Below are 13,821 nucleotides of genomic sequence, written 5' to 3' on the forward strand. Positions count from 1 at the left end.
GTATTTTTGCACAGAGTCTGGGCAGAAGTGGTTGGATTTGACCTTGTTACTTCAAAGCGTCCAATGCACTCTTAAAGATAAAGGAAAACATCGCTGCCTCAAAACAAATGGACCGCCGGCTCCAAGCAATCATTTGAAGGTACTTAAACAGTCAAAAGCCATTAATATTATCACAAAGTTGTACCCTTCTTCTTGGGAATCCTACATCTACAGTTCATTTTCCTTAACTGGAATCTATGTTTGGCTCTATTTCCCTTTTTTCCTTCAGTCACAAGTCTCTTGTCTTTAAATTAAGTGCTTAATCGAGCAGTTTATGAGACAGTTCGTTCCGTTCTCATGCATGCTTCCAGCAATCTGTAGCCTCTTTTCAAAAATCCAGGAATAGCAAAATTAAAACCCTGTATCAGTAATTAGTGTTTAATAAGAGTTTATTGTGCATAGAACAGTTCTCCAATTGTGAGCTTTCGAATTTAAAACCAATATGAAGCTCAGGGGTATGACATCATAGAGTGGCATATAAAGTGAAAATCAGAAAGCTGTTTAATCTTTATAATGATTGGTTATTAGAATGGGGTTTTTCAGAAAGCAGGGGATTGATTAAAAGGATTATCTCCTACCAATGTTAGAAAGCCAACAAGTTTCTTTAATGATTATCAGAGGCATTAAGTTTTGCTTATGTTCATGAGTAACCTAGATTTAGCTTTGCTTACATGGCTTAGTTTTTGCCTGCACAAAGGATTTGCAAGTCTGGTCTCCGTTTTGTATTTAGGTTTAATATCTGTGAGATCCCAACTTAATCTGTTTTCCCCTCAGTTTTTTTTTTTTAAGGGTTTGCTTAATGCGTCATTGATATTTATATATATTTTACACATATAATTGATATATACATATATACATTTATATTTCGAGGCCTGAATCACTTAGTCTATTTATTAATCATTTTATCAGAAAAGTCTCCTGAGATTAAGCATTTCAATCTCAGTGAAGTCCATGAGGCAATGATGCAGGAAGTAAAGACAAAATAAATTATATACAATTATATTTTCTTACGGAGAAGGCAATGGCACCCCACTCCAGTACTCTTGCCTGGAAAATTCCATGGACGGAGGAGCCTGGTAGGCTGCAGTCCATGGGGTTGCTAAGAGTCAGACACGACTGAGCGACTTCACTTTCACTTTTCACTTTCATGCATTGGAGAAGGAAATGGCAACCCACTCCAGTGTTCTTGCCTGGAGAATCCCAGGGATGGGGGAGCCTGGTGGGCTGCCGTCTATGGGGTCACACAGAGTTGGACACAACTGAAGTGACTTAGCATAGCATAGCATATTTTCTTAAAATAAATCTCAGATTTTCCTTAGAAATACCAGTGTATTCTGTTGTGAGTAATATTCTCCTCTCAGTTCAGTTCAGTTGCTCAGTAGTGTCCAACTCTTTGCAACCCCATAGACTCAGTACGCCAGGCTTCTCTGTCCATCACCAACTCCCAGAGCTTACTCAAACTCATCTCCATCAAGTTGGTGATGCCATCCAACAATTTCATCCTCTGTCATCCCCTTCCCCTCCTGCCTTCAATCTTTCCCAGCATCAGGGTCTTTTTCAATGAGTCAGTTCTTCGCATCAGGTGGCCAAGCATTGGAGCTTCAGCTTCAGTGTCAGTCGTTCCAGTGAATATTCAGGACTGATTTCCTTTAGGACGGACTGGTTGGATCTCCTTGCAGTCCAGGGGACTCTCAAGAGTCTTCTCCAACACCACAGTTCAAAAGCATCAATTCTTCGGCATGTTATTATGTACCAAAGGGGAAAAGTGGGGAAGGGATTAATTAGGAATATGAGATTAGCAGATACACAATATTATCAATTCCATTTATTGAATAATTATATCATCAATATAAAATACAGACTTTGATAAATTGGCAGTGTTTGAAAACTAGTTCCAAATCAGGAAAGGAGTATGTCAAGGCTGTATATTGTTACCCTGCTTATTTAACTTATATGCAGAGTACATCATGAGAAATGCTGGACTGGGTAAAGACAAGCTGGAATCAAGATTGCCAGGAGAAATATCAACAACCTCAGATATGCAGATGACACCACCCTTATGGCAGGAGTTGAAGAACTAAAGAGCCTCTTGATAAAGCAAAAGAGGAGAGTGAAAAAGCTGGCTTAAAACTCAACATTCAGAAAACTAAGATCATGGCATCCGGCCCCATCACTTCATGGCAAATAGATGCGGAAACAATGGAAACAGTGGCAGACTTTATTTTGGGGGCTCCAAAATCACTGCAGATGGTGACTTCAGCCATGAAATTAAAAGACGCTTGTTCCTTGGAAGAAAAGTTATGATGAACCTAGACAGCATATTAAAAGCAGAGACATTACTTTGCCAACAAAGGTCCATCTAGTCAAAGCTTTGGTTTTTCCAGTATCAGAGATATCATGTATGAATATGAGAGTTGGACTATAAAGAAAGCTGAGCACTGAAGAATTGATGCTTTTGAACTGTGGTGTTGGAGAAGACTCTTGAGAGTCCCTTGGACTGCAAGGAGATCCAACCAGTCCATCCTAAAGGAGATCAGTCCTGAATGTTCATTGGAAGGACTGATACTGAAGCTGAAACCCCAATACTTTGGCCACCTGATACGAAGAACTGACTCATTGGAAAAGACCCTGACACTGGGAAAGATTGAAGGCGGGAGGAGAAGGGGATGACAGAGAATGAGATGGTTGGATGGCATCACCAACTCGATGGACATGAGTTTGAGTAAGCTCTGGGAGTTGGTGATGGACAGAGAAGCCTGGCGTACTGCAATCTATGAGGTCACAAAGAGTTGATCACGACTGAGCAACTGAACTGAAAACTAGATGTTTTGCGTATGAGGATGATATCAGAGATCAGGATGATAGCAGAGATGAAGAGTTCACATCAGATAGGGAGAAAGACAAATTAGTCCAGAAGCACCATGGCTAAAAGTGCTGCCCACAACTTTGTAAAAAGCTCCTTATAAACAAAGAAGACGGGCTTCCCAGGTGGTGCTAGTGGTAAAAAACCCAGGAAGATGCCCTGGAGAAGGAAATGGCAACCCACTCCAGTATTCTTGCCTGGAGAATCCCATGGACAGAGGAGCCTGGTGGGCTATAGTCCATAGGGCTGAAAGGAGTTGGACATGACTGAAGTGACTTAGCATTCATGTGTTGAATTCTTAAGGCTTGCATCTATGTCTGATATATATTTCTTTTGCCATGCTGCGTTGCAATTAGTAGGAAGTCAGGAAATATGTTTACCAATTGAATTAATAACATTTGCTATCCTCCTTTGTAGGAATACTAAATCGAAGGAGTATCTAAGATTTTCTATTTTGAATATTACAAATCACATCTAGTCCAGAAATCTTAGAGATTCACATTGCATGGCATGTGTTGGTTTGATTTTCTTTACCAGTCTCTTTATGACCACACTCTTTTTTGTTGTTGTTGTTTTACCAGTCTCTTTGTATAGATGTAGCTGTTTTTTTCTCATCAGTCATCTATCCTTCAAAGTTATTCATAGGGAGACCTGAGTCTATCATCCAGTGTCTGCCAGCTCTGCTCAGAGCAGAGTGAAAGCTGCCTTCTGTCATCTCCCTCATGCTTTCCTCTCTATATCAGTATATCAGTCCATTTTGGACCAATATATATTTTTCATGAAAATCATTTCTTTGAAATTTCATAAACCCATTTACAACTGGGAAAGTATCAAAGTTGGGAAAGTACCAAACTTGGGAAACTTTAGATACAAGCCAAGTAAGATAAGAATTCCTCTCTGATAACTATTAAGTTGGTTGCTTAATTTTTTGATGATTTAACGCACACTTAACTTCAGTGTCTATTTCTGTTTATAAACATCCCCGCAGGGGAATGTTACACCTCTATAATAGAGTCTTTGCATCTCTATGTGACCCCCATTTCCTGGTCCTTCCTTCCTAAAAGGTGGGATTCCATTTTGGTGCCTGATCCTCTGGTAAGAGTTGGTATTTCTCAGACCCACCCATCCCAGGTGGCCTGTGAGGCTAAGGGTTCTTGCATCTCACATGATGCATGACCCAGGTGTGGACAATGAGATGAAAAGAAAGTTGGCTTAGTGGTAGTTTCTAGAGAAAATTTCTACACTAGTAAAGAAGGCCCTGAGCAGGAGTATTTCCTCTTTCTTATTTCTCCGAATGTTGTTTTTGGACTGTGATCCCTTGGATGTGAAATCACAGTGGGCTCCCCCTCAACCTGAGGAGGACAGACCTTTGAGAGAAAAGGATGGGTCCTCAGGACTAAGGCCCTGAATTGATTAACCCCCAAGAGTCCCATATTCAGGACTTCTTTATGAGATGTGAGATAAAAAATTTCCTTGTGTTGAACTTCAAGCCTTTTTGAGTTGGAATATCTGAAACCGGCAGCCCAAAGCATCCTGACTGGGCCTCTGAATTTAAGTACAACCTCCGGTCTCTGCCTCTGGTTTATTTGTTACAGTTTCCTAAGCCTGGGTGTTAGATTCATACTTTTAGTCTTATTCTTCTTTCCTCTTGATTTCTGGCATCCTTATTATAAACGTCCCTTCTGCCTTCCACATGCATTTATTGAGCAGATACTAGATGGTTCGATCCCTGGGTCAGGAAGAGCCCCTGAAGGAGGAAGTGGCAACCCACTGCAGTGTTCTTGCTTGGAAAATCCCAGGGACAGAGGAGTCTGGTGGGCTACTGTCCATAGGGTCGCAAAGAGACAGCCACGATGGAAGCGACAGCACTCACTAGATGCCAAGGCCTGTTCCAGGCAATGTAGACCTCCAAATCACTGTCATAGTCACTCTGAGGGGCCGATCACCGTGGTGGACAATGGCTCCCTTGTGCCTGGATGCATTTTGCAGTTTCACACTCTCATCTCTCACTATTATTTCCAGGATTGAAAAGTGCAATTATCACTTCATTCAAGTCCACTTTGCTGCTCCATTTTCCCTTCTCTTTCTGGTACTGATTCTTCCCTCCACCTATTCTTGGGCCCATTTGCTTTTTTCTCTTTCCTCCCTTATGTTTATCCTCTTGGGTCTTCCTCTTCTGAGCATGATGGAAGAAACTACTTAATCATCCCCTCAGGCCACTGTGCCTTTGGGAGAAAAACACTGGCTATCAGACACTACAAATGATACCAGATATACAGAGCCTTTTAAGATATCAGCAGCAAATCTGGGCATAGTGCTGCCACGGAGGCAGGAAAATGTTGTGAGATGAAAGTCTGGGGTTAAACACACAGACGCTAGATCCTGATGGTTCGGATGAAAACTGTAGCCCTAGCCTTTAGTAACTGTATGAGTTTGACTTAACCTTTTTGGGCCTCAATTCCCTGTAAAATGGAGATGATGATGATCAGTGCTACTCCTAGGGTTGTGATGAAGGTCAGTGTGTTAACATAAGTGTCTAGATCCATTCCTAATGCTTATACGGCGGTCATTATCATTGAGCCTGCTCCCCTCACCCCTGCTGTGAGGCCCTTTATAGCCCAAGAATGTGGAGCCCCTGAGGAGGGACTTGCAGTAAAAGCAGAAAGAGACAGGCCAACAGCTTCTGGGTGCTGCCTCAGTACATAACTTGGCCCAGAGCTAACCAGTCTTCCAACAGAGGGCAAGACCTTGTTCAAGACCACCTTGGCTTTTCCAGCCTCCTGCCTGGTGACCTCCAACCTACCAGACTCCTGCGATGAGCTCTTCTGTTCCAAACCACAATTTCAATGCAAGTACCACCCCTCTTAAGATTTGATAACAAAATCATATGTCAATCACAGCACAGACATATCTCTGTTAGATGCTTCACATAAACCACAATTTACTCCTTGGCTTTTAAGCCATCTAATTAAGTCCAACATGCTCATCCTTACAATTTCTCCATAACAAAACTGAATTCAATTAACTAAAGGCCTGTCTCTTCCAGTTTGCTTCTCAACAGCACTCCCCTCCATGCAACATGGACAGTTACATGTTAACGGTAAAATTTACACTGCGTCTCAACATAACCCTTCCTTTCTTCCTTCTTTCCTCCTCCCGTCATACTTTCTGTCCTTTTTCCCCAAGTAGTTCCAAAATGGATGTAAATTCAGCCTTCCTTGGTAATACCATGTGAAGAAGGAGGTAGGGGAGAGGGCATCATCATATATTGCTACTAAAAGATGAACTAGTGTAATATCTACAAAGGGCAGCTGTTGAGATTACAAATGCACATCTTCTTTGACCTAGTGGTTTGACTTTCTGGAATTTATCCTACAGATAAGGTCTTGGGATCTAAACCAAAGAGGTACAAAGTTATGTGTTGAAGTATTATTTGTAACAGCCAAAGATTAGAAGTAATTTCAGTGTTCATCAATACTTTACAGTACTTCAATCCATATGAAATCTCCAGTCCAAAAAAAGAATGAGGAGGCCCTTTGTGTATTGATATGAATCACTTCCCAAGACATATACACATTTACACACACACTCATATATGTGTGCTTAGTCACTCATTCGTGTCCAAACTCTTTGTGACCCCATGGACTGTAGCCCACCAGGCTCCTCTGTCCATGGCGTTCTCCAGGCAAGAACACTGGAGTGGGTTGCCATGCCCTTCTCCAGGTGATCTTCCCAACCCAGGGATTGAAGCCAGGTCTCCTACACTGCGGTGGATGCTTTACTGTCTGAACCACCAGGGAAGCTCACACTCATATATGCTACTCCCTCAAATATCATTGGAAGAGGAGAATTACATTTTTTGGAGACTTGGTAAAAGACTTCATTATTCAAATTAGGCTTGGCTACATTTAAGAGAAAAAGAAAAATAGCAAAGGCTTAAGCAAGAAAGAGAAATGTATTTCTCATGTAAAAGAAGTCCAGAGGTAGGCATGCCAGCACTGAAGCTACAGTCCCATAAAGTTAGAACCAGCCAGCCTCCTTCAGGCTCCCCACTCCCCCATGTTGTGACTTGTGTCCTCAGAGCACCACCATCAGACCCCTTTCCAGGAAGCAGGATGGAAGAGGGGAAGAGAAGTCCCCTGCTGTCCAGGAGGCCTCCCAGAATTCCTTCCCAGCACTCCCACCACAGGTCATTGATTAGACTTTAGGGATGTGGCAACACCTCTTTTCAAAGGACCTCTGGAAAACACAGTTTAGGGCTGAAGTAAGGAAGAAAGCAAGAATGTACATTGGGAGGCTGCAATAGGTCCTTAAGGCTTCCCAGGTGGCTCAATGGTAAAGAATCCACCTGCTAATGCAGGAGACATGAGTTTGATCCCTGGCTCAGGAAGATCCCCTGGAGAAGTAAATGGCAACACACTCCTGTATTCTTGTCTGGGAAATCCCGTGGACAGAGGAGCCTGGTGGGCTACAGTCCATGGGGTCACAAAGAGTAGGTCACAACTTAGTGACTAAAAAGCAACAATCGGTCCTTTTGTCCTTTTGAATCACAGAATATATTACCTATTTGAAAACTAAGAAATCACATTTGGAATGTGAAATTTAAAAAGCCTAAATGTTAGAAACCCAACTTTGGATTAGATAGTAAAGAATCTGCCTGCAATGCAGGAGAACTGGGTTCAATCCCTGGGTTGGGAAGATCCCCTGGAGAAGGGAATGGCTACCCACTCCAGTATTCTTGCCTGGAGAATGCCATGGACAGAGGGCCCTGGCTGGCTACAGTCCATGGGGTCTCAAAGAATCAGACATGATTGAGGGACTAACATGTTACCTATCTTCCCTGGTGGCTCAGACAGTAAAGAATCTGCCTGCAATGCAGGAGACCTGGGTTTGATCCCTGGGTCAGAAAGATCCCCTGGAGAAGGGAATGGCTACCCACTCCAGTACTCTTGCCTGGAGAATGCCATGGACAGAGGAGCCTTGTGGGCTATGTGGGGTGGCAAAGAATCAGACACGACTAAGAAACTAACACTTTCACTTTCTAAAAGGATATATATAGATCAGACCAGCCTTCTTTGGGGGCTAATCTCTGATACCACACTTTAGCTGATCCCCTTCCTCAGATCCTGGCCAGGTGGACCCAGGGCTCCTCCAGTCTCTTAATCCCTCTTAAAGCTAGCGCCGCCCCCCCCCCCCCGCCCCCACCAGTGGCCACCTCCATGGTCCAGGATTCAGGAAGTACCCATCAGATGCTTGCAAGTTTTCCATGAAGTGATATCTTCACAGCATCTCCCAAAGGTTATTTGCAGAATTGAATTTCAATCCACTAAACAAATTCAGAATCATTGCTCTTAGAGTATTACCTATAAATAATATTTTAATGTTATTGATGAAAGAAATGTCTTGCCATATACCTTCTTCATTACCTGGCTTAAAGCAGCTTCATGTATTCCTACAATAGGAAACCAAGAGTTTTAATTTCAAGTTCTATTTAACGTGCTTGGGTGAGGAGTACATAAGAGAAAATGTAGTTAGTTTGACCTTGGCATCCCAATCCTAGAGAAGAATAATTTGTATTATTTTCAGTTTAGTTCAGTCACTCAGTCGTGTCCGACTCTTTGCAACCCCATGAATCGCAGCACGCCAGGCCTCCCTGTCCATCACCAACTCCCAGAGTTCACTCAAACTCACGTCCATCGAGTCAGTGATGCCATCCAGCCATCTCATCCTCTGTTGTCCCCTTCTCCTCCTTCCCCCAATCCCTCCCAGCATGAGTCTTTTCCAATGAGTCAACTCTTCACATGAGGTGGCCAAAGTACTGGAGTTTCAGCTTTAGCATCATTCCTTCCAAAGAAATCCCAGGGCTGATCTCCGTCAGAATGGACTGTTGGATCTCCTTGCAGTCCAAGGGACTCTCAAGGGTCTTCTCCAACACCACAGTTCAAAAGCATCAATTCTTTGGTGCTCAGCCTTCTTCACAGTCCAACTCTCACATCCATACATGACCACAGGAAAAACCATAGCCTTAACTAGATGAACCTTTGTTGGCAAAGTAATGTCTCTGCTTTTGAATATGCTATCTAGGTTGGTCATAACTTTCCTTCCAAGGAGTAAGCATCTTTTAATTTCATGGCTGCAGTCACCATCTGCAGTGATTTTGGAGCCCAAATAAATAAAGTCTGACACTGTTTCCACTGTTTCCGCATCTATTTCCCATGAAGTGATGGGACCAGATGCCATGATCTTCCTTTTCTGAATGTTGAGCTTTAAGCCAACTTTTTCACTCTCCACTTTCACTTTCACCAAGAGGCTTTTTAGTTCCTCTTCACTTTCTGCCATAAGGGTGGTGTCATCTGCATATCTGAGATTATTGATATTTGTCCTGGCAATCTTGATTCTAGCTTGTGTTTCTTCCAGTCCAGCGTTTCTCATGATGTACTCTGCATAGAAGTTAAATAAACAGGGTGACAATATACAGCCTTGATGAACTCCTTTTCCTATTTGGAACCAGTCTGTTGTTCCATGTCCAGTTCTAACTGTTGCTTCCTGACCTGCATACAGATTTCTCAGGAGGCAGGTCAGGTGGTCTGGTATTCCCATCTCTTGAAGAATTTTCCACAGTTTATTGTGATCCAGGCAGTCAAAGGCTTTGGCATAGTCAATAAAGCAGAAATTGATGTTTTTCTCGAACTCTCTTGCTTTTTCCATGATCCAGCAGATGTTGGCAATTTGATCTCTGGTTCCTCTGCCTTTTCTAAAACCAGATAGAACATCTGGAAGTTCACGGTTCACGTATTGCTGAAGCCTGGCTTGGAGAATTTTGAGCATTACTTTACTAGCGTGTGAGATGAGTGCAATTGTGCAGTAGTTTGAGCATTCTTTGGCATTGCCTTTCTTTGGGATTGGAATGAAAACTGACCTTTTCCAGTCCTGTGGCCACTGCTGAGTTTTCCAAATTTGCTGGCATATTGAGTGTAGCACTTTCACAGCATCATCTTTCAGGATTTGGAATAGCTCAATTGGAATTCCATCACCTCCACTAGCTTTGTTCGTAGTGATGCTTTCTAAGGTCCACTTGACTTCACATTCCAGGATGCCTGGCTCTAGGTCAGTGATCACATCCTCGTGATTATCTGGGTCATAAAGATCTTTTTTGTACAGTTCTTCTGTGTATTCTTGCCACCTCTTCTGAATATCTTCTGCTTCTGTTAGGTCCATACCATTTCTGTCCTTTATCGAGCCCATCTTTGCATGAAATGTTCCCTTGGTATCTCTAATTTTCTTGAAGAGATCCCTAGTCTTTCCCATTCTGTTGTTTTCCTCTATTTCTTTGCATTGATCACTGAAGAAGGCTTTCTTATCTCTCCTTGCTATTCTTTGGAACCCTGCATTCAGATGCTTATATCTTTCCTTTTCTCCTTTGCTTTTTGCTTCTCTTCTTTTCACAGCTATTTGTAAGGCCTCCCCAGACAGCCATTTTGCTTTTTTGCATTTCTTTTCCATGGGGATGGTCTTGATCCCTGTCTCCTGTACAGTGTCACAAACCTCATTCCATAGTTCATCAGGCACTCTATCTATCAGATCTAGGCCCTTAAATCTTTTTCTCACTTCCTCTGTATGATCATAAGGGATTTGATTTAGGTCATACCTGAATGGTCTAGTGGTTTTCCCCACTTTCTTAAATTTAAGTCTGAATTTGGCAATAAGGAGTGTTTATTAATATATGCAGTGTGCATTCAATGTAAGTTCGTTTAACCTCATTTATTGTAATATTTAATTTATTAAACAGACTTGTTTAGTACTTTATAAATAATTTCATAAATGAAAGCAAACTCTTTTGCCATCGGAGTTGCAGCCATTAAAACTGAGTGGATTTATTTTTAAAAGTTCCTAGTGAGCACATTTTTCTTTATCTACTGACAACATCAATCGTAAACACTAAAAACCACTCTCTCCAGCAATGATAATGATGATCAGGGGACTGTTTGCATCTTGAAATGGAATCATCAGCCCACAGAGATTTAGGCTGGTATTCACTGCCCATACTTCCTAACTCTTCACAAGGCAAGGCTATTTAGTAGAGTGTGTGCTTCATACTGTGACCCACCACATCCTGCTGGCAATCTAGGAACAGTTCCTTGAGTCTTTAGACTTAGAAATGAGTTCTGTGGGCAGGAGCCTCCTCCCCACCAAAAAAATTATTCTCAGTTTTCCATATAAGATGAGGTTTTCACTACATTCCCCAGGAAAGGGCAATATTGGAGTGAAACTTGACTGTGAGATTCTTGTCAATCTAAGTAGGTTATTGTGCCTCAAAAACAGAAAGCAGATCCCGATCCCTGCCCTCACACTTTTGCACGCCTTGGCCAGGACCCATCTCTTCCCATGCACTTTGGAGCTGCCCATTCAGCCTGCAGGCCAGGGCCTTGAAGGCAGGTGCCTAAGGACAAATGACAGGGCTGCTTCTAGGACCCAGCTCATCAGCAGAAGTGCCACTAGCTGGCTGAGAGAGATAGAGGCCCGGCTCCCTCTTTCTACAATGGATCCTTTCCACATATTTGTAAATGAAGCTTACCCTTTGGAGCTAATATCTACTGGGAGAAATGCATAGGGAACCCCCAAACCTGTGCCCTTCCCTTGGAGTTTTCCACATTTTAGGGACTGACAACACCATTCAAAAACCTGGGGGGTCATCTTTGCCTCTTGCTTTAGCCTCGCTTCTGCTACTGTTCAATCCATCAGAAAGTCCTTTCTGCCCAGCATTCAAAATGTATCTTAAACACACCCACTTTCCTCCTCTTCCTGACTCCAGCATCCCTCCCAGAGTACCACAATGGCTGTCTCGCTAGTCCTCCTACTTCAACTTCCCCTCCAAGCCTGTCTCCATTCAGAAATCTTGAAACATGGAGATCAGATCATGCTCTTCCCTTGCATCCAAGACTCCACTTGCGTCTAACTGCATGGAGAATAAAACCCAAGCCCCTTTCATGTCCTGCAAGTTTGGTGTGCTTCAGCTCTAGTCCCTGGTCACTTTTCTAACCTCACCTCGTCAGTCTCCCTCTTGATAAGAAAGCTCTGGGACCTCCTTTCCGTTCCCACCCTGTGAACTGCTGGGTCCTGCCCAAGCACTCAATGCCTGAGATGTTCTTCCCTCCCCACTCCACAGGCCTGGAGGCTTCTCACCCTCACCTTAGACGCCTTGACACAAATGTCCTAATGACATCTCTGGCTTAAGGAAGAAGGCTTACAGGGAAGCATTCTTAGACCAACTTGTCTTTACTCCCTTCATTTTATGTTATCAATAAACCTTGCTTTTTTTCTTCCTGGTGCTATTAACAATATGTTATTATTACTATTATCATAATCATCTTATTGTCTGACTCCAAAGCAAAATAGTGTCCTTTTGTTCACTCTATCCCAGAAACCTACTGTTTTTCCTGGCATGTAGTAGCAACCTGATAAATATTTGCTATTTGAATAACTGAATAAAAGAGTAAGGCTGCTATTGATCTATCTGTTCAAATTTTTAAACAATTTTGTTGAAGTATAGTTGATTTACAATGTGTTTATTTCTGCTGTGCAGCAAAGTGATTCAGTTACATGTGTATATATTCTTATTCTTTTCTATTATGACGTCATAGAATATTGAATATAGTACCCTGTGCTATACAGTAGGACCTTGTTGTTTATCCATCCTATATATACTAGTTGGCATCTGCGGATCCCCAGCTCCCAGTCCTTCCCTCCCATACCACCTCCCCCTTGGTAACCACAAGTCTGTTCTCTGTGTCTGAGTTTGTTTCTGTTGCATGCATACGTTCATGTGTCTCATATTTTAGATATATTATACCACAAATGTGACATCATATGGTATTTGTCATTCCCTTTCTGACTTACTTTGCTTAGTAGGATAATCTCTAGATCCATCTGTGTTGCTGCAAATGGCATTATTTCATTCCTTTTTATGGCTGAGCAATATTCCATTGTATATAAGCACCACATCTTCTTTATCCATTAGCCAATGGACGTTTAGGTTGTTTCCATTTTCTTGGGTGTTGCAAATAGTACTCTTATGAATACAGGATGTATGCTGCTGCTGCTAAGTCGCTTCAGTTGTGTCTGACTCTGTGTGACCCCGTAGATGGCCCCCCACCAGGCTCCTCTGTCCCTGGGATTCTCTAGGCAAGAATACTGGAGTGGGCTGCCATCTTCTCCAATAGGATGCATGTGTCTTTAAGAATTATAGTTTTGTTTGGGTTATGCCCAGAAATGGGATTGCTGGGTCATATGGTAGTTCTATTTTTAGTTTTTTGAGGAACTTGCATACTGTTTTTCATAGTGGCTGCACAAATTTGTGTTCCCTCCAAAAGTGTAGGAAGGTTCCCTTTCCTGCACACCCTCTCTAGCATTTATTCTTTGTAGACTTTTTAATGATGACCATTCTGATCAGTATAAGATGTTACTCATTGTAGTTTTGATTTGCATTTTTCTAATAGTGTTGAGCATTTTCTCATGTGCCTATTGGCCATCTGTATGTCATTGTTGGTGAAATGTCTATTTAGGTCTTCTAAGCATGGCAAAGCATTTTGAGGCACTTGATTTAATATGATCCTCTTTAAAAAGTTTTGTTTACCAATAAGGCATTTAACAAAACAGCAGGGAGGACCCAAGGGAAGCAGTGGTAAAGCTAGAATATATGAGAGTTACTGATGATACCACCACCGCATGGATCAACGTTTTAAAAATGAGCGGCTCAAATCTCTTGCAGTCACTTTCGTAGACACAGTAGGATTCATCTCATTACCAAACATGGTGTCAGTCTGCCAGGCTGCTCCTGCCTGTGGCTTTGAACTTGTTCAGTTGACCTGGAATGCTCTTCTCCCAGATACCTGGCAGTTCTTCACTTCCCTCAGATAATG

The 13,821-nt window shown here is 42.4% G+C and overlaps 2 protein-coding genes across 11 annotated transcripts in view; both read left to right on the forward strand.

Annotated features, from left to right (window-relative positions):
* EYA1 (EYA transcriptional coactivator and phosphatase 1) overlaps positions 1 to 13,821 on the forward strand; it is a 627,341-nt gene that overhangs the window by 142,685 nt on the left and 470,835 nt on the right. The window lies entirely within an intron of this gene.
* LOC147359370 (uncharacterized) overlaps positions 1 to 13,821 on the forward strand; it is a 51,443-nt gene that overhangs the window by 3,304 nt on the left and 34,318 nt on the right. For all 9 annotated transcript variants that reach the window (XR_015140746.1, XR_015140744.1, XR_015140743.1 and 6 more), the window contains one exon: positions 15 to 139. Coding sequence is in view for 6 of the 9 variants with exons in the window: in XM_086336608.1 (XP_086192734.1) it covers positions 15 to 139 (125 nt within the window). In the remaining 3 variants the exon portion in view is untranslated. The remainder of the gene's footprint in view (positions 1 to 14; positions 140 to 13,821) is intronic.

The sequence above is a fragment of the Bos grunniens genome, chromosome 14 (assembly GCF_055505025.1).
Source record: "Bos grunniens cultivar Pamir isolate PY7600 chromosome 14, Bosgru_T2T1.0, whole genome shotgun sequence".
NCBI lineage: Eukaryota > Metazoa > Chordata > Mammalia > Artiodactyla > Bovidae > Bos > Bos grunniens.